This window comes from Diplodia corticola, assembly GCF_001883845.1.
Source record: "Diplodia corticola strain CBS 112549 chromosome Unknown scaffold4, whole genome shotgun sequence".
NCBI classification, from domain to species: Eukaryota; Fungi; Ascomycota; class Dothideomycetes; order Botryosphaeriales; family Botryosphaeriaceae; genus Diplodia; species Diplodia corticola.
In genome coordinates this window covers 167,503-194,420 of record NW_017971483.1, presented here as the reverse complement: position 1 = coordinate 194,420, position 26,918 = coordinate 167,503, and the positions used below count along the sequence as shown (strand labels likewise).

Sequence of the window (26,918 nt, the reverse complement as noted above, 5' to 3'; positions counted from 1 at the left end):
GGCGTGAAGGGGGGCGCGGCGGACAGAAGAGCGCCCGCGTGCTGCCACGTTTTTTTTGAAACTCGCCGCGGCATGCTCTGCATCAAAGGGACGGCTAGGGCGCCCGAGGCAGAGCCCGCGCCACGAGCGCACGAGCGGCGGTTTGATCCGGCGGCGATACCAGCCAACCACACCAAGCGAGTTGTCAAAGCTGGAACCGAAGTTCAACCCACGCGCCGGCTGTCATCTGGAGCGGCGGCCTGGGACCCCCCGGCAATCATTATCGGAAAAGGCAGACCGGTGCTGCGTTGTGTTTGGGCAACATTCGACGAGAAGGGTGCCTCATGAACAGCTGCCTGCGAGCACTTGCGCGACACCCGGCCGCGGCTGATCACAGCGATCAAACGCAAATGCCGCCTGTCAGAAGGCCGCGAGCAGCGTCGTATCCATAATTTCTCCGCAGCTCGTCGTGCTTGCGACGCGGAACGGTTTCCAGCCCAGGGCCCGCCGTGCGACCGTCCCGCGCCGGCGCACCGAGAGAGCAGGAAAAATGGAGCAGCTGGACCCTGGACCCAGCTGGGTGTGCGCAGCGGCGAGCATTGCCGTCGGCGGAACGCGCAGCTGGCCCTGGGGATGGGAAAGCTGACGGGCAAATGGCAACAGGTGCCGTCGAGTTCAGCCTGCTGTGACGCCGTGGGCTCCGCAGCGCGGTGGGCGAGGGCGGCGTCGTTTCCGTAGCTCCATACGTGCGCAACGCCTCGTTCAAGGCAGCGCGGCGCGAGCCCCGTATCTACCCGACCGGCGGAGATTGAGATCTTGTTGTGCGCCGTCGTCATCGTCGCAGCACCCCCACCCAGAATACCGCCGGAGGCACCGGTGCTTGGTCGCCTTGCCGGAGGCAGAAAGTTGGCAGTCCACCGGCAGGAGGCCAGCTGCGTTGTGCCAGCAGAGCTGCTTGCTGAGGGCGTGTGAGACGTGGCCAGGCAGGAGGAGTCATCCTCATTCCGCAGCCAACTGGAGTCATATGCGAAGCGTCCGCCGGGGCGGTGAAAGCTCTGGCCACGCGCGGCGAAGCGGTGAGCACCGACCAACATCCCGCCCCATTTAGCGCAAGCGGAAACAGCGCACGCATTTCCCTCCTGGCCCGAATTTTGCTTTTCGGGGCCAGCGCCACACAGACCCCCCCGGCAAAGCAAGCAACGCCGGCAGGGCCAGGGTGGGCAAGGGTGGTCGCCGTGTTTGTTCTCTTGATATAATACATCGCACGCGCCTCCTCCCCATGATTAGGTCTCAAGTGCTTCACACCCAGACGCCAGCCTATATCACATTCACGCCGCCCTTGACCACTCGTCCACGCGAGCACCGCCCGCGCCACTGCATTGGTCACTTCCGCCCACCACACGCCTGCTGCCACAGCCTCGCTCCAGCACCGCGCCGCCCTGCTTTACGCGTCTACGACATTATGAATATCACGCCGTCCTCAGCATCCTCTTCTCCCCGTTCAACCTTCAGCATGGCTTCCAACTCCAGCTCCACCTTCTCGAGCTCGCCTCGCGACATTTCCGGCTCCTCGCCGTCGGGCTACTCGTGCGCCTATCCCAGCTGGCCGAGCGGCAACAGCTTCGGCACCGGCTCGTATCGCAACAACACGCCCAGCTCCTACATCAGCGACGAGGATCTGTTCGGCGACGACCTGCTCGGCGGCTCTCCCTTCCTCGAGGAGGCGCCAGCGCCACCCCGGATGCCGCAGATGCCCCAGCAGGTCGCACAGCCCCTCCTGCCGCTCTACGCCAGCCCCAAGAAGCCCAGGCAGCAGAGCTCCAAGCAAAGGCGCCCTTCCAAGCCCATGAGCCCCATCAGCGAGTCGCCTGCAAAGCCCGCCGAGTGAGCGGACGGCATTCTCACATCATCGATATTCAAGGTAAGCTACTCATTTCCCGATCCGGCTCGCCGGCCCTAGGGCCTCAGATCCCGAGCTCGGCTGACTCAACCCGCAGGATGATTCCTTATCCAACATCTCGGTCTTACTTTTCCGGAGCGTTTCCGATTCTTTACGATACCCCATCCGATACCCCGTTCTTCATTTCGCAACATGCAGTACCACGACCCTAGCTGCCGCCACGCCCGCCGAGTCGGCGCGTTGCACGCCTCTAGATGGTAGCGTGCAATGCGCGACACGACAGTGATCAGTATAGACGCGGACGTCACTTGTACTGCGGCAGCACCACACACACACCGACGCATGGCGCGCTGCGCGCTGCCACATTCATCCTCCCATCCAACGACATGCTGTCTGCGACGTGCGCACACCCGGCGAGACGCGCATTGTTCCTCGCGCCACGCACACAAGCAGCACTGCATAAACCGAGGCTGCCGCTGTGATACAGCTGGCACTCGTTGCAACCATCCCGGCCCGGGGCGCGGCTCCCGGGCCATAGCTGACGATCTGGATCGCTCCGCCAGCGTCAGCCCTTTTCTATTTCTTTTTTCGTTCATAAGCATTGCCTAAAGTGGCAGTAACCAAGGGATGGGCCCTGAAGAAGGGGAGTGGGGGGGCCGCCCATGAATGGCCGGCTAGCGAGCCGCTGTCAGAACTGGATTCCGGAGCGACATGCCTACTCTTATCATCTGCAGTAGCGTGGAGGAAATTCCAGAAGCATGAGGGAAGCCGCCTGAGAGAGCCCACACGCGCTCGAAGGGGAAGCGGGAAGAGAGCGAGGCGTGGCGGCAGGGTAGTCGTTAGCCTGGGCGCTTAACGCCCTGTGAAATGCAAAGCAGATGATATCACACACAACACTCGCAACAGCACCGTTCGGTTCCTCCGTGATGATTGCCTCGTATGGGTCCGCTGGAGGATTTTGGTGATGCGATGAGGCAGAAAAGCCCCCATCGCACGACTCATTCGTGCCCGACTGGCGACGCGCCATGTCAGTCGGCCGCTCCTTTCCCCTTCCCCGCGCCCGCGGCGCTTGCCCAACCGCAGCGCGACGCTTTGGCCTCGCTGCAAGTCACACAACACGCAGGATCCACAAGGGTGAGCCCGTCCGTTCCTGTGAAGGAGAAGTCGGCTGGAGCTGGGCGAGGATGTGCGCGCGCTCTATTCCAGACGGCAGTCCGATGAGGCGATCGCCGGACCGGGTTCCTGATTACCTGCTGCTGGCTCTGCTGCAACCAATATGAGGGGCCAGTTGGCAGTGCAGCGGACAAGGCGCGGATTGGAAGATATCAATTGGTACGATCCCAGCTCGCATAAAATAGAAGTGTTGGCCCGCTCCCCCAGTCGCGCCGCGCGCCTCGCCTGCCTGCCTGCCTTTCACATTCGTCTGCGCACGATGGCTGGCTGGGCGCGATGTGTCGGGCGGCTCTGGCGCACGTCTTTCTCACCGCAAGATGGCGAGGGGGGCTCCATTATTCCATCACGCTCGTGTGTGGCCGTGGTGGGCGTTTACGTTGGGCGCCGGGCAGCAGCAGGCAGCGCCTCAGCCCGGAGAATACACGTCATGCGGCATGTGGACGGCAAGAAAACGGCATCGTGGAGCACATAATGTGGGCAGCGGGCATGGAGAAGCGAGAGAAGGCCCAGTTCGCGGAACAGATCATGGTGCAAGCGACGCTGGCTGGACCCAGCCCGCGGGCTTGGGAGTGAGAACGAGTAAAAAACCGGCAAGGGCAGCTGGGGCCTCGCGAGAGAGGTTGGGATGACGGTGACCGACATGCGAGGCGGCGCAGGCACGATCGACCTGTGTGCGACTCACCGCGCATCTCGCTGGTAGCGAAGACGGGCCGGCGGAGCGCTGGCTGGTGCTGGCGGGTGCTGGCTGGTGCTGGCTGGTGCTGGGGGCTGGTGGTTATGTGCTGGGTGCTGGTGCTTGCGTGTGAGCGGCTGCGCCACCGCGCGCGGCGCGCGAGGCGCGAGGCGCGAAGCGGCGCCGGAGCTTTCATCGCGCGCCCGGCCGGAGGGATTATTATAATCATCGTCTGTCGAGCCTCACGGCTGGGGTAGCGGCGCGACTGGGCGCGAAAGAAGGGGACTGGCGTGGGCTCGCTGCTCCTCATGGCTTGACGTGCCTGCAGCAGAGCCACAGCGGCGGGCGACGGGCTGCCAATTAGCGGCGGGCGGCCAGGGTGCGGGGGGCCCAAGCTCCAGAAAGGCAGCACCTAGCGTGGCCGTCCCGCGAGCAGGCGTGTTTCGAAACTCTGATAGGCTGTGTAGCCGCCGACAATCACAGGCTTGGCGTCTTCGCAGCACACACGACCCAGGATTGAAGCGGATTACTGGAGGCACGGCGCGTGGAACACGTCCGGATCACCGTGTTACCGCCTCTCATGCGGCCCAGTGGGAGGCCCGGGAGCAACGCTACGCCCAGTTGCCGCTCGCCCCAGCGCATCCGTCGACCGCTAGATGGTGTTGGTTGCAGAGTTTGCAGGCGATTATTAGACGCCTCGCCTTCTCTTTAAAGAAGACCCCTGGTGTCGTGCGGTCACGAGAGAGTGGCTGCCGAGTACCAGATAGGCGCCGGCGATTGATTCGACTTGCGCTCATTGCAGGCCTGGCCCCCCGGTGCAGCTTCTCCCTCTTATTCTGTCCCAAGCTAGCTGCAAGCCGCACTCTGCCGTACCTGCCCGCACCAAGCGGGCTCATGCAAGTCCGTCCACACACAGCACAGTCACAGACGCGTGCGAGCCACAGGGTACGTGCTGGAATTCCCCGACCACGATATACAAGGCCTCGCCGCCGCCCTCGAGCCCCAAGGCTTGTTCTATTTCTGGCATTTCGCTCCCTCCTCTCCACCACCCACGCTGCTAGATGGTCCCCCGTCCGCGCCTGCTAACCCAAGCTCGCAACCGCAGCACCATTAGCAGCAGCAGCACCACCACCCGCCGCCGTCATGTCCGCCGGCCAGCTGCGTCGACACCGGTCGACGTCGCGCAGCAGCTCGCGGCGTGACGAGCAGTCCTCCTTCGCACCGCCTGCGCCGAGCATAACCCCCAAGGCCCAAGAGTTTGAGCCCTGCGCCGCCACCGCCGCATTCTTCCTGTACGCCCAGCGGAACGTCATCCTCTGCCTCCACCACGACACATTGGCCATCGAGCGCCGCCTGACACTGCACCGCGAGGACGTGTCGTGGATCGCCGTCGACAACGTTAGCGAGAGGGGCGCGGGGAGGTTGGTCGTGAGCTACGATGTCGGCAACACGGCCATTGTCTGGGACCTCCTCACCGGCGAAGAGGTCGCGCGCTTCGCCGCCTACGAGTCCATCAACGCTGCAACCTTCATGCGCAATGGCAACGTCGCGTTCGGTGAGCACCCACCCCATGTCGCGCGCAGTTGGCTTGCTGTCATGCGCCCCGGAACTAACGCCCACCACCAGGCAACTCGCAGGGAAACGTCATCCTCTTCGAGCCCTCGACCTCGGAGCACATCTCGGCGCGCACAATCTTCGACCCCATCACCGCGTTGGCGCCTGCGGCCGACTGCCGCACCTTTGCGATCGGGTATGCACCGGAGCTCTGACCTGCGGCTCGCCCGCCCCCACCGGAGGATTGCTTCGCTAACGGCGGCTACAGCTACCAGAACGGGTCCATCCTCATCGTCACGCTGCAGCCGTCCTTCACCATCCTGCACACTCTGACCACGCCGAAGCAGCCGTCGCCCATCATCAACTTGGCGTGGCATGGCTCCTCGTCGAAGCAAAAGTCGGAGATGCTCGCCACCCAGACATGCGACGGCGATCTTCGCGTTTGGAGCGTGCCCAAAGCGCCGAGCAGCGACCCGCCCTGCGTGATCCGGATTCTCAATCGGTCCGAGAACAGGGAATCTGGCCCGTGCTGGTTCGGCTGGTCCAAAAACGGCCGCATCGTGCAGTACTCGGAAGGGTAAGACCTGTCTCGGTAGCGTGCAAATCATATGAAGCTTGGTGCTGATGCTTAATGTTGATGACAGCGCCACCTACGCCTGGGACGTAAGAACTAAGAAAGTCACGTACGACCTCGTCCCCACAATCGAGGGCGTCTCGGCCATCGCCAACTTCGGCCCTGGTGCTGCTCTGTTCACCCTGGGCCGCAATCACACCGTTCAACAATACGACATCAACCCAAATCAAACCCCCGTAATAGTCGCCAATGTCCAACATGTGCCGGCGAATGCACCCCCCTCGCCGCCAAACTCGATTGAAGAGAAGGAGCAGCAGCAGCATCATCATCATCATCACTACCACGAAGAAGAAGAAGAAGAAGAAGAAGAAGAGCACATGCAGGAGGAGATGCAGCTACGGAACGAAGAACCCGCTCCGGCCTTACCAGTTTACCTCGATGAGAGCAGTGAGGGCGAGGGGGCCGCCGCCATGTCGCCGTTGCAGAAGATTGCGCGAGAGATGGACCAGCTGGAGGAGGAACGACGGGATCGCGTCGGGCCGCTCAGCCCTGTGTCGAGCCGTGGTTCTTCTACAAGCTCCCGTTCGTCTGGCGGATCGCGGAGAAACCTCTACCGTTACGACAAGCCGTCTTCTCGAGCTTCCGAACGCTCGGATGGAACCGTCTTCTCGTCCGGCTCTTCTATGCAGTCTGGCTCTTCCTACAAAGCCCGTGAAAGCATGTCTATCCGCTCGGGCTCCTCCTACGCATCTTCGAGACACCGTTCCAAGGGTTCGTCATCACTCCGAAAGGAAATGCTTCGAAGTCCAGAAGAAAGCACGGACGCAACCACTACGGAAACGGATCTGTTCCCTTTCACAAAAGCCAGACTCAATGATGTTCCCTTCAGAATGCCGCAGCCAGGCGCGGCGAAAACTCCTGACGAGCTCCGACAGCAAATGCTCAGCGTGGTTTTTGGCTGGGAGGACGACATTGAGATGCTCGTCCGCGAAGAGCGTAAGTTTCCTTGACACTGAGCGTTGGATTGCAGCTAATTTCATCAGTGAGTCGTCATCCCGCTGGCTCAGGAAGCAGCGTCTTGTTGTCAAAATGGCTTGGTGATAACGGGGCCGACTTGATGGCTTCTATGATTGGCTCCGAGTCGATGACGTCTTCCGACTGGATGTTGCTTGCTCTGTGCTCAATGGGTCAGAACTCGCAAAAGAAGGTTGGAGAGGCGTTTGTACAGAGGTTGCTGGAGAAGGGCGACGTTCATCCTGCGGTCGCACTCCTCCTTGGCCTCGGTGAGTTGAACGAAGCCGTCGAGGTGTATGTTGCTCGCAAATACTACCTCGAAGCTGTGCTCCTCACTTGTCTCCTTTTCCCTCACGACTGGCAGCGGCAATCCTTCCTGGTCAGGAAGTGGGGTGAGGTTGCAGTCACTACTCGCCAGCCCGAGCTTGCAGTCCGATGCTTCTATTGTACCAGCATGGAATCCACCGAGCCCTGGACATCCCCTCGGGCGCAAGATGATGTTTACCGAGCCCAACAAGCCCAGAACGAGGCCCAGCTTAGCCCTCCCCTTTCCCCGCCTTCTGCCGGCCCGAACCGCGTCAAACAATCTGGCCTCAAGCTCTTCACCAGCTTTAACGACGATGCCAGCGGTGCACTTTCTGCTGGCGGCGACCGCACTGCGATGGGTGTCACTCCTATCGCACAGTCCGCGCTTTCTCCTGGTGGAGGAAACAACTGGTTGCACCCGGGTAGGAGTGCCAGGGAGCCGTCCTCCGCTAGAACCGCGACTCCAGGAGGCTACGGTCGGAGGCGCTTCCCATCCAAGCCCGATTACACGAGAGGAACTCCCATCCAAGAGACGCCAACCGTTGGTGGCGAAACACCACTCCCGACAACTGCGGTGAAGGAACCCGAGTCTATTGAGATCAATTTCGGAATCGACCAAGATTCTGTCCACTCTCGCCATCCCAGCATCGAGATCACGAAAGAGGAGCCGAAGGAGGAGCCGAAAGATGAAGGACCAATGTTGCTCAGTGCTGTTGCGTACACCCCGGTCGAGCCGAAGAAGAAGGCAGCTGATGCCCTACCGTCCCCTGCTCATGGCATTTTCGAGCACCTAAAGCAGGAATCACGCCACCGGAACGGTTCCAGAGACAGAAAGCCCGATGGCCTCTATCTGGACGTGGTTGACACTGTCGAGACCAGCGATGCGCCTTCAACCGCGTCGCAGTCTGGGTTCTTGGCTGGTCGCAACGCCGAGCTTAGCCCCCCACTGACGAGCAACAGTATCAAGAGCTCCAAGGTCAGAAGCATCGATCAGTACATAAGCAGCTTGGGGGAGGCCAAGTACACGCGCAAGGCTAGCCGTTCTCGTGCTGGCAGCAAGGACCGCAATGGAAGGAGCAGCAGGCAAAGTGGCCGCGAAGAGTCTCAGACTCGCGGGCGCTCCGGCACACGCTACATCAAGCCCGCCAAACGCTCCCCGTCCTCGCCGGTCCCCATGTCCCCGGAAGAAGCCGCTCTGTACAGCAGTGGCAACAACAGCGGAAACAACGACAGCTACGATGACGAGCGGTATTACAAGATCGCCTCGCCTGCGGTGGCTTCCATGCGCGGACGCAGCCGCAGCAACACTCGCGGCACGTCCAAGGTCAGATCATCCTCAAAGCTTGGCCGGCGCCATGAGTCCATTGAGCGCAGATCTCGTAGCAGGAACGGACACGTCGGCAGCAAGGCGGCCAGCCGTCAGGCAAGCCGAGATGGTCGTTCCGGCGGAGAAGACAGAGGTCGCACTTCTCCCATCTCCCCTGTTCCCATGTCTTCGGATCCACTCTTCTACAAGAGCGATGGCGACGATGACGGTGCTTTCGAGATCGTGAAGTCTCCCGTCAGAACCCGCCAGCGAAGCTCGAGTCGCCGTCCCAGTGCAAGGTCGAGACAAGCTTCACCTGACCGCCATGGTCGGGATCGGTCACAGAGCCGCAGACCCAGCCAGCAGGACATCACAAGCATCCGCCCTGAGTCCCCAGAGATGACCACCGGGCGCCAGGCCTCTCGCCAACGCATGCCTAAACTGCAGACGGACTTCACGTCCGGATCCGCCGTTGCTGCGCAAAAGATCCTCTCTCAGAAGGAACGGGCTGCCCGTGAGCTCGAGGAGCGTCGTCTGTCCCTAGCCAGGAGGCCTTCTGCCCCGGTGATTCCGCACCCGCATGAGCTGTCTCGGCCCTCGATCTACGGTCGCTCCTTGACCGATTTGGGAAACTCACCTAACTCTGCCATGCCACCCATGTCCTCTCACAGCGACAAAGGCCTGCCTCGCAGCCAGACCGTCGATCCCGAGATGATGCGTTACAACCCCAGACATACCACTGGAACCTCGACCAGGTCAATGCCAATTGGACTTCCCGCGACGCCACGGGCTCTGCGTCATCCTAGGTACATGAGCTCTGACCCTGAGCGTGATGAGGTGCCTGCCGTGCCTCAGATCCCCGAGCACATCATCGAGGTGAACATCGACAACAACACAGAAGTCCAAGACGATGTGGCGCCCCTGCTTCCCGCAACTACCTTTGGTCAGACAGGACCGCAGAGTCCACAGCGCTCGGTTTCCGCCCCTCCGGAGCACATCAACGGCACCAGGCGAGGATCGGCCAGCAGCCGCGGCAGTGGCAACAAGCGGATCAGCCCGCCACCGATCACGGCCAGCATCGCTGAGGCGTTGCACGGCGAACAGATAATTGTCGTTGGTGAGCCTGAAGCGAAGGAGAACCCTCCCCTTCTCGCAGAGCTGCAGCATTTGAACGCTCCTCCGCCGCCACCGCCACCGCCGATATTTCATTCGCACAGTCGCACCGGAAGCGGTGTCATTAACATCGCCATCGATGAGAATCCCAATGGCCGCACGACGACCCCTGCTATGCCTCCACCAGTCGACTATCCAGTCAACGAACATATGTCGCATATGTCGCCTCCGCCGCCGCAACCGCCGCGCCCGCATACCGGTTCACCTTCCATGCACCGTCGCGGTCGCGGCTCCGTCAGCGAGAGCATCGGTAGCAGGCTTCGCGGTGTGACTGAGCGCATGCGGAGCACCTCACGCTCGCGAGCGAAGTCGCCACCCAACGACTTTGCGCCTTCACCCTACGAGACGGTCATCCCTGGCCTCGATTTCAGCCACAGTCGCTCCAACAGCTCGTACCAGCAGGTGCAGCGTACCAAGTCGCCGCTCAGCGAGACTCAGAGCTTCCTCGATCAAATCCCACCTCCGCCGCCGCCGATTCCTTCAATGGGAAGTCCCATGATGGAGCAGGTCGTCCCGCCCGACCCATATGCGCCGAGCCGCCAAAACGACCGCGGGTACATGCGCCACCCGCGGGAGATCAGGGCCAACATGCCGCCGGACTCCATTCAGGCCGGCGTCGTCCCAATGGAGAGTCCTACCGGTATGATCTGAGCGTTTTGAGCAACCGTCTTTAGCGCGTGGGTGGCCGCATGGGTCAAGCCCTCAGCTGAAGTGCTGCCGTGTCACACGCCACCGCCAATTTTCAGCTGGGACAGCATCTCTTGCCAGCCCTCAACTAGTCTCAGCTTTCATTCCGATTCTCCCGCTTGTCCTACCCTCACCCGAAAGGAAACCGTCCCTGATACACAAAGTCACGAAAACTCCTCCCCCCCACAAAAAAAAAGCATTCGCGCTCGAGTTTAACCCATTATACCACTGAGATGACCCTTAACGACCATTTCTGCCAAACATCTGTTGCAAGCTTTCTCGGTTCTTCCCTTCAGTTCTTCGCGGAAGGAAAAGCATTATATAATCTAGGCATGGCCCCAACATGCTCATTCGTGCTTGTACATCTCTTCCGAGAGAAGCAAAGCACAGCTCGATATATACCATCTCCACACACCCACACCCACACACGCGAACGTCAATTCTCTGCCTTGGATGCGGAAGGGAAATTTTTTTTTGGCACTTTCCATCCTACCATTCATCATCATTGATACCTGATACCCTTCTTCGGAAACTTCTCTTCGAAGCACTCACAGTTTGTTCGCTTCACGACTAGTTTGGACTTATCTTTGCTTTCGGCGGATTTCTTTTCTGTTGTACTTTTTCATTTCTCATGTTTTAGCGGCTGGTACGACAACTTTTCTTCCATCTACTTCTTCTTCAAATTTGATTTGCAGTGCGTATTCGATAACTTTCCTTGAATATACTATTGATCTGTGTGTTCGAACAGCTTTCTCACCTCTTCCGACCCCTTTTTGTTGAGGGGATTCTTGTACTGGACCAGCGAAAGAAAGGTGTTTATTTGGGGCTACTTGACAATGGGAAAAAGGGAATGAGCAACGAATGGGAAACGGGAAAAAAGAACAGCTCTCCTTGAACATCTCTTGCCGACTGTAAAATTTCTCCCTTTCCCTTCACACACCCATCCCCTTGTTGTAGTTCTATAGCCCCCCTTATTTTTTTTTCTTGCTTGCCGGCACGATAAATTTACTCCCTTTAGTTGAGGCTGACTGATTCAACGTGCATTTGACTACCCCCGCCCACCATCTTGATTCTCAATTTTCCTTTACTGGATTGATTATCCGATCTTTTATTAGCTTTGATTCTAGCATAGTTTATCTGATTGAGATGGATTCGTGATTTTGAGCGCGACCAATAGCTGAGTACGACTTCATAATGTGAACGAATCATAGCTTCATTTGTTTGTTTTCCCTCTCTCATCATTCTTTTCCTTCTTCCCGTCCCCTGTCTAGTCCCAAAGCAAAGTGCATATAGTGCGTTTTCACACAGGAGCTTCTCGTACATACTCTTCATTTGAGGGGGAAATACTTGGTGGTCTGAAAGAGCCAAGTTGGTGCGCATTGCGCGATATGTCTGTGTAAATGCATGCACATGCATGATGCGCGGCAGCGGCAAATTGCCGCGAGCGCGATCTGATAGCTTTCTTCTCTTCCCACCTGGTTATTGCTCTCTTTTGTCCCATCTTTTCCCCCTCACGTTTGCGCGCGAGAACACAAGGTAATTGCCTCACGGCACGACTGGACAACAGAGGTGATCGAAACTCACACTAAAAGAGTTGTTTTGCGATGGGAAAACGAAAGAAGAGTATGTCTTTCAACGCATCCCCTTCCTAATTCTAGCTATGTTCCTTTTCCATCATTTTGACAACTTTCTTGTCCTTCTAGCCCTTGGGATGTTTGCTGATCTCGCTTCCCCCCCTCGCCCTCATACGTTCCCTCTTTCTCCTTCCGCATATCCCCTTTCATCTTTCGAGAATGATTATGGTTTCAATATCCCAACTTGACAATTTACGAGCTCTAATGGCTTGGTGAAGAATTGAACCATGGTGATATGGCTGGTCCGTGAAGGAAGGGACAGCAGGAAGAAGAATAAACGTGTTCTTCTTTTCCTCTAGGGACGCAAGCGTTCCTTAATGAACTCTTCCTCATGTCTTATCGAAGACCTTCAAATAATCAGCTCCCCGGGTGTCCGCAACAACTGGAAACTCTTTGACGCAAGAAATTCAAAAGGCAGAGAGCTAGCTGCTTGGCCCCAGCAGTACATGTCGACGGGAGCCGTCGTAGCTGCGTGCAGAGCCCCGCGCGAGCAAGATGCTCCTGTCACATAATCCTTATCTTTCCCTCTCATCTCGTTACCTGCGCACCTTAGAGGCCACTGGAGTGTCAGAGAGCGGTTGTTGAAGAGTTTGAGCGGGAGTCAGCGCAAACAGCTGCGGCTATAGTTGACTAGTTGGGTTCGGAAACCTCAAAAACATGCTGCCGCACACGCGTCTGGTTGAAATTGGTGGTACTTGTTTCCGCGTGGAGAAGTCACCGTCTCAAAAGCGCAGAAACTGCATCATCTTTAAGACGGGGTGTCGGCAGCGGCAGCCTGAGCCTTGGGAGCAGCAGCAGCTGGAGTAGTGGCAGTGGCAGTGTTACCAGCAGCATTGGCAGTAGATGCGTTTGCACCACCACCGCCACCGCCGCTACCATGGCCACGCCCGCCACGCCCGCCTCTGAACCCAGCCCGGCCACCAGCACCGCCACTGCTGCTGCCACCGCTGCCGCCACCACCTCCTCCCATAATTGGGCCGCCAGCCGCAGCTGGACCAGCAGGTGGCACCCTCGGTGCGCGCTGAGCGGGCGTCTTATCCTTGCGTTCAAGTACCTGAACGGCACCCTCGGCAATCTTGACGGGACTGGCCTGGATGGCCTTCTGGAGGCCATCGGGCTCCTTGAAGTCGACGTACGCGAAGCCCTTGCGCTTGTCGATCTCGACCTTGTCGATGGCGCCGAAGGCGGAGAGGGCGGCTTCGATGAGCGGCTCTGTGATGCCCTGTGAGGGGTTGGCGTGCTTAAGGAAAGCTTGGCGAGCGGTGGCGGCGGCAGTGGGTGCAGATGCGGCGGCAGCAGGGGTAGCAGCAGCGTTGTTATTGGCCTTGCGGGAAGAATTGGGGCGCGAAGCGCTGGGCGAATTCTGTTGAGCGGCTGGACCGGTGGGTGCTCTGGGCGGGGGAGCGTTGGCTGAACCGTCGTTGGCGGGTGTGGCCTGTTGCTGTGCGTTCTGGGGCTTCTTGAGTATTTTAGGCCCAGTGGGCGGCATGGGAGCTGTAGCTGGCTTGGCCTGATCAGCAGCGGTTGCCTCTGCATTTGCCTTTGCAGCCTTCTGAGCACGACGTTCCGCACGTGTGGGACGAGAATCTTTCTTGCCGGAGCGAGACTCCGCGCCTGCCTTGGGAGCATTGGAGGGCGTAGCGGTAGTACTATCCTTGGTAGCAGGTGAAGATGAAGCCGGTGATGCAGCAGCGGATTCCTTGGGTGTCGTGGTCTCAGCCGCCTTCGCCGGTTCTTGCGCTGTGTCTCGACGGCCACGCCGGCTACTGGCAGCAGGGCCAATACCTAGGTCTCGCTGGAGCATCTGCTTAGCAATGCTAGTGCTGCCACGTTCACGTTTGCGCTCTGAAGCGGGCGCGTTAGGAGCAGGAGTCTTGTTTTCGTCCGTCTTTTCAGCTTCCGTGCTCTTCTTGTTTAAGATTTTGACCTCCTTCGGGGTGGATTCCTTCGCAGCTTTCTCAGACTTAGATTGCTTGCTGCCCTTCTCTTCCTTTCCGCCCTTGCGGCTCTTCTTGTCAGACTTGGAAGCTGCCTTTTCCTCCTTGGACTCTCCCCTGGCATGCTTGCCCTGACCCTTGGAGGCTTGCGGTTTTTCCTTTGCGGCCTTCTTCTCCCGCAGATGCTCTATCAGCGGGGTCGTCTTGACGTCCTCCTTCTTCGCAGTCGTATCCTCAACCGCATTATCAACCGGGGCAGGCTTCGAGACAGGGTTGGTGAGGCTTTCGAGAAAGTCTTTGAACTCTGGGTCTTGGTCGATGAGGCCCTGGCGGGCATCATTGCGGCGGCGTCCACCAGGGGTGCGGCTGAAGGGGGCGACGTCAAGGGTCGGGGCACCGATCAGGGCGGGGTCTCGTGTTGAGTTCTTCGCGTCGTTAAAGGCAGACTTGCGCACCTTGTCGGCGAGAGGGATGACATGGGCTTGATCAGTCAGGTGAAAATAGGCGCGAGATGGCTTCGAAGGCTTCGCCAGACTGGTGCATGTGGTCAGCGGGGCGCATTCCAAAGCGCAATGGAGCTTGAGCGCACTCTTTGGAAATCTTGCCGGGCTTGTAGGTGAACCAATCAACCCTGCCCTGGCCCAGCTTCCAGTCATCGCCCAGCGCGAGCTCGAACTCCTGCTGGGTGAGGCCGGGGGCAAGGCGACGCACGACAAGCTTGAGGCGCGGCTGGTGGGAGCGATTCGCGGCGCTGCGGGGCGCACCGTTGGCTTGGGCTGGGCCGGTGTTTTTCTGCAGGGCGGCGGCAGGCACGGGCAGCACGCCGTTGGCGCCCGGCGCCGCGGCGGTGGACGGCGGGGCCATGGTGAAGGTGCGGCGGGGGCAGCGTGGTGTTTCTGAAATGTGGTGCGCTGGGATGCGGGCGGCTGCTGGGCTTATGACATCGGTGCTTGGGCGCTGGCCGGCTCTGGTGCGCAGGCGGCGCAGGCGGCGCTCAGGCTTCGGCTGCGTCTGGGCCCTGGAAGCACGGGTCACTTGTCTGTCCCACGCCTTCACCACTTCACTCCGCCCACATCGCTGCGTCCGATCGCCGCGCCTCCATTCTGCCTGCTGCGCCGCCATGCGCTGTTCTCCCCAGACTCACGCATGATTGCCCACGATCGCCATCCCCACCGCTCTCCCCGCGCATGATCTCCCGCCCGCAGAGGCAGCCCAGTCACACGACAGATAGCCATTGCTAAGCCGCAGTCACCGTGCTGATAGCTTCAACTCCTCGCCATTTCGCCGACGACACCCCCCCAACACCACCGCTCTCATCCCGCCCGCAATGACCAAGGAATATGACGTCCCGCAGCCGGGCCCTGCCCGGTTGAGCCCTGGAGCTGGCCCCGACGAGTGGCTGGACGCCGCAAAGCGGTGCAAGTACCTGCCCGAAGCCGACATGAAGCGCCTCTGCGAGATAGTCAAGGAATGCTTGATGGAAGGTGCGCGCTGCCGCCTGTTCGTGCTCCCGACCAGGGGCTGACGCTAATGCCCTGCAGAGTCCAACATCCAGCCCGTCAAGACCCCCGTCACCGTCTGCGGAGACATCCACGGCCAGTTCTACGATCTGTTGGAGCTGTTCCGCGTTGCCGGCGGCATGCCCAGCGACACGGCCGTTGCTGCGCCCACCGTCCCCACCAAGACCATCACCGCTGCCGACATCGAGCCGCCCAGCACCATCACCGACCCCAAGGCTAAGCGCAAGATGAAGCGGCGGTACCAGCGGGACGCCAACTACACCGGAACCAGTCCAGGCTCGGGCGCCGAGATCGAAGAGGAGGATGCTGGCGATGACGACGACGAAGAGGGTCGCGGCCGCAGTCGGAGCAGCAGCCAAAGAGGGAGCTTTGGTGACGGCTCCTCGGACGCCGACAGCAACCGCAACATCTCGGGCTCAGGTGGCAACGGCATGCAAAACTACATTTTCCTGGGCGACTTCGTGGACCGGGGCTACTTCAGTCTGGAAACCTTCACGCTTTTGATGTGCCTGAAAGCCAAGTAAGTTGAGGAGTGGCGAAGTGTGCGTCGCGGCGCATCTAACAAGTACTCCGCAGATTTCCCGATCGGGTAACCCTTGTCAGAGGCAACCACGAGTCGCGGCAGATCACCCAAGTCTATGGGTTCTACGAGGAGTGCCAGACCAAGTATGGCAACGCCTCGGTGTGGAAGGCTTGCTGCCAGGTCTTCGATTTCCTAGCTCTCGCTGCCATTGTGGATGGCAAGGTTCTGTGCGTACACGGCGGTCTGAGCCCTGAAATCAGAACGCTGGACCAAATCCGGGTGGTCGCCCGCGCCCAGGAGATCCCGCACGAGGGAGCCTTCTGTGATCTCGTCTGGAGCGATCCAGAGGACGTTGATACGTGGGCAGTGTCGCCGCGTGGAGCAGGCTGGCTCTTTGGCGACAAGGTTTCGTCCGAGGTAAGTTTCCCGGCATGCGTCGTGCAACAAGTCAGCTGACGGGGTCAACGCAGTTCAACCACGTCAACGGTCTGCAGCTCATTGCGCGAGCGCATCAGCTGGTCAACGAGGGCTACAAGGTAAGGGGAGGCCCAGCCGCGCGCGTCGATGGAGCTAACGATGAGACAGTATCACTTCAAAGACAAAGACGTGGTTACGGTGTGGTCAGCCCCCAACTACTGCTACCGCTGTGGCAACGTGGCGTCGATCATGAGCCTGGCCGAGGACCTGAATCCGAAGTTCACGATTTTCAGCGCGGTTCCCGACAACCGGCGGGCGGTGCCTGCTGGGCGCGGCACGCGCGGCGAATATTTCCTATAGAGTGGACGAACAGATGGTGTGGATACGATATACGTCTTTCTGTGCTTGATATCCGGACTTCATGAGCTTTAGGCTAGACCAGGCGGCTGGCATCGGTTGCCGCGAGAAGAGAGGGCTTTGGGAAACCGAGGAGCGCTTTTGGGTTGCATGCGAGGGTAGTCCACCGCGTCTGCACCGCGGGTCTTTCGGGAGTGCTTTTGTTTCTTTGGTTGTGGGTGCCGCTTCTGCATGCTACGGGTGCGGGCGGGCGCGCCCACGGGGTCGTTTGATGATACCGGGCTGTACTATAGTTTCGACGCGTTTGCTTGCTGCATGACCACAAACGGGCATCGTGCTGTTTTGCGTGACGGGGTGGCGGGCGGGCGGGCGGGCGGGCGGGCAGTCGGTTTGCGAGCGCAGGGAAATTAGCTCTGGGTATATATGGCTTGCAAGCGTCGGTCTTCTCTCGGCTGTAATGGTCATTCTCATCTGAGAGGCGCATTGAAACCGTAACTCCTTTCCCTTCCAATGCTGAAGCGAGGGCCCAGTTCGAATCCGGTGGTGCCCGACCAACTCGTACAGGTAACTTGCGATGAAGGTGGGCTTAAGCAATGAAGTCGACCGTCGAGGGAAGCAATTCTGCAGACACGACTTCACCATTGGATGGCGGTGCTGGAATACCCTCACTTCGGTTTGGGATAGGTGTTATGGACTGATGAATCAACCAGGTATTCTTCTTTTTTTTTTTTTTTGCACTCTTTTTGTTTGGCTTTTGCATTCTATTCTATTCTTTTTCTGCTTCTATTCCCACTCTTCTTTTTTTTTTTTTTTTTTTGGGTCGCGCGCGCCTTCTGCTGCTTCGAACTTCGAACTTCTTCGAAGCCGGGGTGCGCGTGCGCTCTCGGGTCGCTTGAGCGGCCCGTCTTGTTGAGCGACCGGCGGGCGGCGGGAAGGTGGTAGTGGGTGACAGCTGCCCTAGCTGCCCTAGCTGCCCTAGCTGCCCTAGCTGCCCTAGCTGCCCTAGCTGCCCTGACAGCTCGCTTAGCTGGGCTGACGGTCTGTTCGTCGACGGCTGGCGAAACACGCCCCCCATGGCACCATGCCTCCCCTCGACTCATCCTTGCCCTGGCGCCCTCAAGCAGCTCTTGGTAGCCGCCGCCACTTGTATCAAATATACATCCTGTTCTGCCGACGCATAGAAGCTGCTTCCCCATTTTCTCAAGCGCCGCGGCTCTGTGCTCGCCGCGCGCCGGTCGGCTGAATCGTCCTCGCGCCGTGTATGGCTCCATCGTGTTGCTCGGTACAAGTCGAGCACGAGGTGGTGTACCCCGCAAACCGTCCGCTTCCGTCGGCGCGGCGGCCGTCCTGAAGCTCGCGTACGTGACGTGACGCGGCCGAAAGGGGATAGGCCATCTCTCGAAACATACTGTTTCAGCATGCCGCAACCCCCAATCTCCGAGCACTGAAGCCGCCCTGCGCATCGCGCTCTGCCAATTATAGGACCCGCGCTGCTCTCGGATTCCTCGCATCCGTCGGCTCAGCGTGCATCGCGACGCCGCTGGCCGGGCCGATACCGCATAGTAACCCTTTAGGGACTCCCGGCCGCATCTGGACGGAGGATGGCCGGCCAGCGCTTCCGTATTCAACCGCCCTTCCCCAAGCACGGCTTCGGCTGCTCCCATGTCGAAACGCTAAACGGAACAAACTCCAGCCACCCCGCCAGCCAAGCCGGCCATGGGGCTCGTCCAGGGTTCCAGGCTCTTAGCTGCCTGCTTGTTATGGACCTGCACCTGGTGATAGGTGGATCTTGTTTCGAGCGGCGTTTTGCATGCATTTGGCGGATGCCTCGCGTATGCGCCCTCTCCCTCTCCCTTTCCCCTGGGGACTTGAATGTATATAAGAAAATAGCCGCTTCGGCAGCCAGAGGGTGTTCAGTTTTTCCATCCCATTCGTTCCGCAGTCAGAGCCCTCGGTGTGCTTTGTACCGTTCGTTCCTCCCTTCCATCGCTTATATCTACTTCACTGTAATCCCCGGCCCGGTGCCTTTACTGCCTCTCCGTCCTTCCATCGCCAACCGTATCCTCCATCCACAAATCATGAAGTTCATCATCTCGTCCTCCGTCCTGGCCCTGGCCACGGCTGCTGCGGCTCTGCCCACCGAGAAGTCTGCCCAGAATGAGAAGAGGGCTACTCCTAAGATCTACCTGGCCGGTGACTCGACCATGGCCAACAACGGTGGTGGCAGTGGTACTGCGGGTATGTTGATCCGATGCCAATTCCCCACATCCGCGAAGTGGCATGACTGACAAGCTCTCCAGGTTGGGGTCAGTACCTTGCGTACTCGATCAAGAACGCTGAGGTCCTGAACTGGGCCCGCGCCGGCCGCTCCGCTCGCTCCTACACCGATGAGGGCCGCTTCGATGAGATCATCAACGCCGTCCAGTCGGGCGACTACGTCGTCATTGAGTTCGGTCACAACGTACGTCTTCCCCCTTTCCCTCACCCATCACTTCACAGCAACAATCAACCCACCTACGCGAAACAAAGTCACTGACTCCCAGCCTACAGGACGGCGGCTCCCCCGTCAACTCTGACAACGGCCGCAGCGACTGCCCCGGCACTGGCTCGGAGACGTGCACCACGCCCGACGGCCTGATTGTGCAGACTTTCGTCACTTACGTGACCAACGCGGGCAAGGCTCTGACGGCCAAGGGCGCCAAGGTGATCCTGTCGTCGCAGACGCCCAACAACCCGTGGGAGACGGGCAGCTACGTCTACTCGCCCCCCCGCTTCGTCGAGTACCAGCAGATCGCGGCGGCGAACATTGGCGACGGCGCCACCTACATCGACCACGGCGCATACGTCGGCGCCAGGTACGAGAGCCTCGGCTACGATGCCGTGACGGCCTTCTTCCCCAACGACCACACCCACACGAGCCCCGAGGCGGCGGACATTGTCTCCCAGGCCTTCGTCAAGGGTGTGTTGTGCGCGAATGCCGATTTGAGCACGTACATCTCCAACTCGACCAGCAGCATCGAGGGTGAATGCATCTAAATGCCCGATGGGATCGGGAGCTGAGGAGATTATGTTTGGAGGTCTTTCTTCTACTGTCTATATTTTCGTTTCTCTGTCGATATCTGGGGATGGCTTCCTCCTTTTGAATCGGCCTCGCGTGTAAATAAATTAAAAAAAATCCACATCGAGTCAGGGCCACCCAACTTCGCATCGACTGGATTCCCGTCGGAGCACTTCTCTTCTTGAGCTGCAAGGCCACCTCATGTTCATGCGTTTGAAGTGAAGACCCGGGCGGATCAGGGGAAAGGGGGTATGTTTTTGCGTACCTTCTGGATCCTCGTTTCGGAGTGTAAGACATGTGGAGCCAGTGCATGCAGGTTAACAGGAAGCGTTTTTATTCCCCCGCATTTCTGCTGTGGCCGAGCGGGGATCTTCAGTGTCTGATGCATCATGTTGACATTGTTGAAGAACGATGAGCCGCACATTCACGGTCCTGGAGCAGAAGCTGGTCAATTGGATAGCATATCCGCAGAATGATGTGTATGTCTCTGGGGACTGCTCCATGGTTCTCACCGACTCTCAAAAGACTGGTCTGGATTGACGTGGAGAACATGTGGCATGACGGCCCCGAGCTGAACAAGGGTCTGAGCGATGGTGAGGATAGCATGACGCAACAATGTTCATAGCGCCGGGAGATAGCAGGCGCAAATCTACATCCAAAGCGTAGACATGGATGTGCGCCACGCGGACCCTGTAAATGCATCAGTAAGCTCGGGATGCGCAACGACGCTTCGATGAAGATGCACAAGAAAGCGGAACGGACCCCGCGTCACGGTGATGCGACGCAAGAAGTCGCCCCGACGATCTTCCTGAGCGTGTGTCCTCGGACCAGATACACACAGCCCTGTTACGTCACTCCTCTCGCCGTCTGATTGGGCCTTGCCCCGCCCCGCGAGCCAGGAGTATACTCCGCGGATCCTCTCCGTCTTCACTTGCAGCCCGTTGCGCTGATCCGATTGGTCTTCTCCGAGACGCTCCTCTTTCACCTCCCGCTGCTCGCACGGCTGCCTGGCATTCTTAAGCCCAGCAGCGGCGATTCATGGATGCGGAGCTGGGGAGCTGCCGTCCGTCTGGAAGCTGCCCACACCTGGCGGCGCACACCTGGCTGCCCACACCTGGCTGCCCACACCTGGCTGCGCCATCAAGAAGCGTCATCTTCAACCCAGTTTGCCCTGCAGAGCACTAACAGATGGCAGTGGTTTCGGCGGTGCAATCCGAGCCTTGGCTACTCCGGCTACCCTGGCTGCACATCCGCAGCCCTTTTGTAAGCTGCGGCGTGCGCCGCCTTGCTGCGTGGCCGGCGGATACGCTCCCTCGTCCACTTGTTCCGCCGCTGCTCCAGCACACTTTCTCCGGCGCTGCTTCCCCAAACTGGCTTCCCGGACGCCTGATCAGAGGGAATCCGTCTCCGCCCGTTGGTGTTTGCACGCCGTGCAGTAGGTTCCCTTCTTCTCGCCAACCAGCCGCCAAGGCGCACTGTGGACCGACACCTGCGTCTCTGACCTCCGCGTCACCCTCCGAGTGCCCGGCCCTTCTCCTCCGCGGTGCACCATGCCCGCTCTCCTCTGCTACCCTCTGTGCGGCCCTGGCCTTTCCTCTCCGCTGCGCAATGCCCGACCGCCGTCCCAGCCAGCTTGCACGCCCGCCCCCTACTGACCCAAGGACAATTGACCGGCGAGACCAAGCAGCTGCAGAAAATCGGACCAACACCCTTCACGCACATTCACTCGAGACCATGCCGGCTCACCCGATGACCCAATACCACTTCACACTTTGCGGAGAGGCCCAAGTGATGACCGGAGATGCGCACACGTAGATAGACAAACAAAGCACCCATCGCCCAGGACTGTGATGATGAATGCTCCTCGCGCGTTCCAAGATGCCGGCGTCTCTCCGAAGGACGAGTCCAGGGCTACTGGTGCTTGCGGGACCGCTGGCACGTACGTTACGCGCAGTCATGTCGTCGCTCATGTAGCAGAGACAGGGTCACGGTGCCGTTGGTGACATACACCGGCTCGCTCTGGATAGAGACCAGAACGGCCGTCGGCGGCCCGGTTGCGTCTGGTGTCTGCCCGGTGATGGATCACTTCGCAGCGGCCGTGGCGGCTACCGTGGCGGCTACCGTGGCGTCTGATGGCTGTCTGTCTGCCTCTGGAGGGGTTGACGCCGGGCATCCGCCGTGTGGTGTCTTTGCCCCGGCGGCCTTGCGCCCGGGCGAAAGACGTTTCTTCGTTGATGCCCGTTCTGGCTTTGACGGCGCTGGCCTCTTGATGAAACTGGACGCTTCTCGGGTAGCGACTCTGGCACCTGGTCGCCGTGATGGTGCCACCGCTAGGCTCGCTTGCAGCGGCGTAACGACGCCGGCCGTAGAGTCCAGCGTCCAGCCGGAGAGCTGGCTGGCGATTGCTCCGGCTATTGCTCACGCTGCTCCATCACAATGTGTCTCGAAGCAGGATTCAGACACCTGAAGTGTGCTCGAATTCGCTCTCTCGAGGTCGATGGTGGTCTCCGGTGCATGTCTCGGCCCCGCATGATGCCCAGTGCCGCTGAACGTGCGCGACACTCTGGCGGTTGTCCACGGACTTGCACGCAAATTGAGACTTCGTCGGCCGCGCTCGATGCCGGCCTTGTAGCAGCAGAGACTCCGGCGTCGTGATCGAGTGAAGGCCGACGGCCCCGCAAATGTCACTATGCTGCCACCAGTGCAGCTTCATGGACTGCAGTTTCAAGAAGAGTAAACTAGATAGACTGCCAGCTCCCTCAAGCGTGCTCTACTTTGGATGTGGCCGTGGTGTGTACTGGAACTTATGCAACGCAGGAGCACAGCAGGCCATGCCGGCTTGCAGCTGCGCTCGACACGTCGATCCAAAGTGCAAGGCAAGCCTGAGGAGCAGCAGCTGGACATCCAGCACGCGGCTGCCGGTGCTGTGCGGACGGCCCATCCAGATGGTTGAAGGCCAAGGCATCATCTGGACTGCAGGTGGAACCGGGTGACAATCGAGATGGTGCTGGGCGAACATGGGGCGGCACCGGCGGAGCAGGAGCGTGCTCCGACGAGGCACGACGGGAGCGGGTCATGATGAGGGAAGAAGGGAGGGCGCTGGACGGGTCGATGAGCCGGCAGGGCTGGAGACCAACGAGGGCCCGGCATCAACGTTCTGGGTTGCAACAGCACAGGGAGGCATTGGCTAGCCCGCAGAGACTGCTCGTCGTCACTCGTGTGGGTGTGGCAAACCGGATGCTCACTGCTGCACCGGGAGTCTACAGCACGTCGCCCGCCCCGTCGTGCATAAAACCCCGGGGTGCCGTGAGAGGGTGTTCAGCGCCTTCCGTCCAACGTGCCTGCCTACCGCTCCGCTCCACCCACCCGTCATCAGAGACCGGAGGCTAGCCGCCCCGCCAGGTAAAGAGACGCCGCATCCCTCTCCGCTTCGCTGCCGCTCACCGGGCCCGTGTGCGCGTCCGCCACGTCTGCCACCTCCGGGCCCCACGACTTCGTCTTCCTCGCCGCCGCCACTCCTCGGTCCTCATCCCCGCCTCCGCGCGCCAGCCTGCCCCGTTCCCGGCGGTGCGGCGTCGGGTGCCGCGCCGCCACTGGGTCCGCTGGCCCATGTACTGTTCCGCAACGTCAGCCGTGCAAGTCCCTCGCTGCCTGGGAGTGGGTGAGCAGCAAACTACTCGGAATACCTTGCTCCTGCTTGCCCGTCCCATTGCGCTTGCGTCTGATCCAGGAAGCCTGCCTCCGCACCCACGCTGCCCGGCCAGTACATCTCGAGCGTCTGTCTCAAGCGTTAGTATGGAAGAGCAAGGGCAAGAGGGCAAATCCCCCCCACCCAAGGCGCCGACAGATGGACGAATATCCAAACCCTTGACGGCATCCACCCTTGATGAAACCAGCCCCTGATGTGGACACGTCTCCTGCTCGATGCGCGCTGGCGCATGGCGTTGCGCTGTTCATCAGAGCGTCTGCAGCATTTGGAACGGTTCGCCGGTCCACCCCCGCCAACCTCCCAAGGCCGCTGCTGGGGCCAACCATCTCCTTTTGACGACTTTATCCCCGTGCCTCTAGGTGGTGCTTGGGAATGATCCACCGGACGTTACCGCCCTTGGTGCTTCGCTGCCATAGCATTGTCTTGGCCGGATGGGCATCTCTTACCTGCATTACTGTATTGTCGTCCTCATGCAGTCCGAACGGGGCAGTCCCCTCCGCTGTATCAATCGGCCAGTATTGTAACCTCGGGTCTACGATGCCTTCCGGGTCCACGCTGTCTGTGGTCTCCGCACTGGAGGGCGACGCCTCGAACATTGCATCATCCGCCGCCTCACCATATCCCGCTGGCCTCACCGTTATGTTTTTCCAGGACTCGGCGTGCGTCTTGTCCTTTGTCTCATCCATCCTGAAAGCTTGCGCAACTTCGGCTGTGTGCTGGAAGCCGCCATCGGCCAGCTGTCGAGCAGTCGAGGCGGCCGCCTCGCTGTCGGCCGAGGCCCCGATGCCCACAAGGACATCCTGGAGGTCCCTTGTTTGTCTCTCAAGATCCCGGATGCGTTGCTTCAAGGCCGACGTTCGTCTTTGATCGCCTGCGGCGTCGTATGTGCAGTCTGGTCGCTTCCTGGCTCGGCATTGCGAGCAGATGGGGCGCGCACCATCGCACTAATTTCGTCGGGCAATACGTCAGCACCACATCACAGACTGTGTTAACCAAGGGCAAACCTCACCTTATGCTTCCGGTGCTGGCATGACTGGCAGGCCACCAGTGTGACCTTGGTGCGCTTTGACGGTTGTTGTCGTGGTGGTAGCGCTGAGCCCGAGTCACTCAGGCCTTGAGATTCCGCTGGCGGGTCAGTCGACTCCATCTTCGGAACACAGGCCTTCGAGGGTACGCTCCTATTGCTGGATGGTACGGGACGCCGTCTGCGCGAGTTCGGTGCTTCCACTCTCGGACGAGAGGGGCATGGCGGAGGCTTGTGCCGCTGCAGGGCTGTCGGCTATGCCTCTACTTATTGACCACGCCTCAATTTCGACTCGCTACTAGCCCTGGGCAGGCAGCGACGACTAGTTGACGTAGTGAACGCATCTTGCACGCACTTCCGCCGGGATAGGATTGCTGTCAGCATCGAGGGGGGCGTACTGCTTGACCAGCTGGCCCCTGTTACGGCTCAGCAGAACCGGGCCAGATTGACGGGGACCCTTCGGCGCTGGCAGCTAACAGAAACAGTCCATCCAAAGTCGACGCGGACCCCACTCCGACCAATGAGCATTGGCTCATGTTTTCAACAGCATCGGTTTAGTTGCACTACCACGATACTGTCTTTCTTTGCAGGAATGAGGTGCCAGCGTATCACGACCGTGTCCGTATGGATGTCGATACCTCCAGGAAAGCGGCAGGAGATGCTTGTTCGAACTTCTCGACAATCCGTAAAAGTCCGACTCGATCTTTGCGCGCCACTGTGGCTCTCTGGCCCATTCGTAATGCAAGCCAGAATCTCAATGGTAGACGCCGCAAAGAACCGCATCATGTCGGGCGGTACCTCCAATCTGGCTCCGCCGGCATTCTCATGCAGCGCTGCCATCGAGATGGGCTGGCTGTTCCCGGCTCAATTCCGTCACAGCAACGTTCGACGGCAGGTGTATACGTCGGTGCCATAGACCGAACGTATGGGCGTCATGCCGTAGGGTGTACGGTATGCAGGGCTCTTGGAGAGATCGGAGCATTGCCTGACAGCCAGCGGGCCTTTACCCCATACCCCGCCTCGTCGCCCTTGGTTTACAGCGGCACAACGGGTCGATTCCAGCGCAGCTGTCCTTCACCTGGGCGAAATGCCACCGATAACTGTGCAGAGACGCCTCGAGGGATGCTTTTCTGGTAAGAACCACTGCATAAGCTTGACAAACCTTCCTTGCCAGTGGTAGATTTGTTTCTTGAATCGTTGTGGTTTGAGATGATATGACTTGTGCGGATGTCACATCCGTCCTGGCACGTCTAATCACAACGGTCGCCACCGGCATCGCAGTTTACTCCGTGCCACCCATCTCGATCTCGCACCCGCAAGGACCACGGAAAGCCGACAACAGCCCAGAAACGACAACCGTCATCCATTTCTCGCCTTGTCCCAAATCAGCCGGTTGCGGGAACTACCTGCAGACGACGGGAAAGGCCGCTTCATCGCCGCTCGCATCTTACACACTCTTGCCACACCTTCGGGCTGGACCCTCCCTGGCTGTCACCGATTCTGAGGCCTGCATACGTCCAAAGTCCACCGCAACGTCACCAACTCAGCGACCGCATTACTGATACACGGGAAAAAATAGCGGCAGACGACCGCGGAGATGGCCTTCATCACAGCTCACCTCTCACACACCGTCGCCACTGTCGGGCTGGATCCCTGCTGGCTGTCGCTGCGCCCCCAACCTGCACACATCCAAGGACTCCCACAACAGCTTGGCACACTAACAGCAGTGACACGTTCAGGCTTGCCAACATAATGGAATGACGAACGGGATTACGCCATGCGTTCCTTTTGCCACTCGCCTGGCTGGGGCAGCCAGCAGCCCCCTTTCTCTATCCGCCGCAGGATCTCGATACAACCTAATTCCCACACCGCATCCTCGATAACACAGCCCCGACCTGGACCGGCCGCTGTGTCGCGATCGCTTACGCCCTGTCGCCCCTTGGCATACGCGACTTTGCGATGGCACTAATCTAGTTTGCACGCGCGCACGCATACCCTCAGATTTTCAACCGAAGCGCTCTCTTTAGGTGGCTGGGAATGCGGTTCTTCTCGATCATTTCCAGTACGCAGGCGTGAAATAAATACAAAAGGATGTTAGAGAAGGAGACACCCGTTGAAGCATGGGTTAGGTGGGAGGAAGGCCAGCTGCGGGCGTCTGGGATAGCCTTCAGTCTCTCGTCTCTATTCTCGAAGTGCTGGCGCTCCGCTGTCGTAGCCTTCCGTCCTGCTCATCGGTCAAGATGACAATGTTGGCTTGCTACGGGTGGGCTCATTTGACCTCGCAAGCTCTTCTTTCCTCCCCTCTTTCCTCTCCCATGGTCGCCCTATCCCATGACGTTCACATGCCCTTCTTTTCTATTTTCTTTCTTTTTTGTCTCCTTCCTCCGACATTTGAATCGC

General features: G+C 59.6%; 6 protein-coding genes across 6 annotated transcripts; 4 read left to right on the top strand and 2 right to left on the bottom strand.

The window, feature by feature from the left end:
• Window positions 1-1,492: 1,492 nt before the first annotated feature.
• BKCO1_400064 (uncharacterized protein) lies at window positions 1,493-1,867 on the top strand (the record flags this gene model as incomplete). The annotated part of the gene is made up of 1 exon (XM_020275729.1): window positions 1,493-1,867. The coding sequence occupies one exon, from the start codon at window positions 1,493-1,495 to the stop codon at window positions 1,865-1,867; it is 375 nt and encodes a 124-aa protein (XP_020134220.1).
• A 3,001-nt stretch (window positions 1,868-4,868) lies between these two features.
• Window positions 4,869-10,303, top strand: BKCO1_400063 (wd g-beta repeat protein; the record flags this gene model as incomplete). The annotated part of the gene is made up of 5 exons (XM_020275728.1): window positions 4,869-5,280; window positions 5,352-5,475; window positions 5,548-5,856; window positions 5,924-6,849; window positions 6,897-10,303. 5 exons carry the CDS (start codon window positions 4,869-4,871, stop codon window positions 10,301-10,303), a joined length of 5,178 nt encoding a protein of 1,725 aa, XP_020134227.1.
• Window positions 10,304-12,721: 2,418 nt separating this feature from the next.
• On the bottom strand, window positions 12,722-14,774 carry BKCO1_400062 (nonsense-mediated mrna decay protein; the record flags this gene model as incomplete). Its single annotated transcript, XM_020275727.1, has 2 exons — window positions 12,722-14,444; window positions 14,500-14,774. 2 exons carry the CDS (start codon window positions 14,772-14,774, stop codon window positions 12,722-12,724), a joined length of 1,998 nt encoding a protein of 665 aa, XP_020134226.1.
• A 463-nt stretch (window positions 14,775-15,237) lies between these two features.
• On the top strand, window positions 15,238-16,730 carry BKCO1_400061 (metallo-dependent phosphatase; the record flags this gene model as incomplete). The annotated part of the gene is made up of 5 exons (XM_020275726.1): window positions 15,238-15,394; window positions 15,452-15,950; window positions 16,007-16,370; window positions 16,424-16,489; window positions 16,539-16,730. The coding sequence occupies 5 exons, from the start codon at window positions 15,238-15,240 to the stop codon at window positions 16,728-16,730; spliced, it is 1,278 nt and encodes a 425-aa protein (XP_020134225.1).
• A 2,075-nt stretch (window positions 16,731-18,805) lies between these two features.
• On the top strand, window positions 18,806-19,763 carry BKCO1_400060 (rhamnogalacturonan acetylesterase; the record flags this gene model as incomplete). Its single annotated transcript, XM_020275725.1, has 3 exons — window positions 18,806-18,965; window positions 19,028-19,188; window positions 19,278-19,763. 3 exons carry the CDS (start codon window positions 18,806-18,808, stop codon window positions 19,761-19,763), a joined length of 807 nt encoding a protein of 268 aa, XP_020134224.1.
• Window positions 19,764-23,311: 3,548 nt separating this feature from the next.
• On the bottom strand, window positions 23,312-24,641 carry BKCO1_400059 (nitrogen assimilation transcription factor nira protein; the record flags this gene model as incomplete). The annotated part of the gene is made up of 4 exons (XM_020275723.1): window positions 23,312-23,399; window positions 23,472-23,563; window positions 23,941-24,438; window positions 24,504-24,641. The coding sequence occupies 4 exons, from the start codon at window positions 24,639-24,641 to the stop codon at window positions 23,312-23,314; spliced, it is 816 nt and encodes a 271-aa protein (XP_020134370.1).
• Window positions 24,642-26,918: the final 2,277 nt, after the last annotated feature.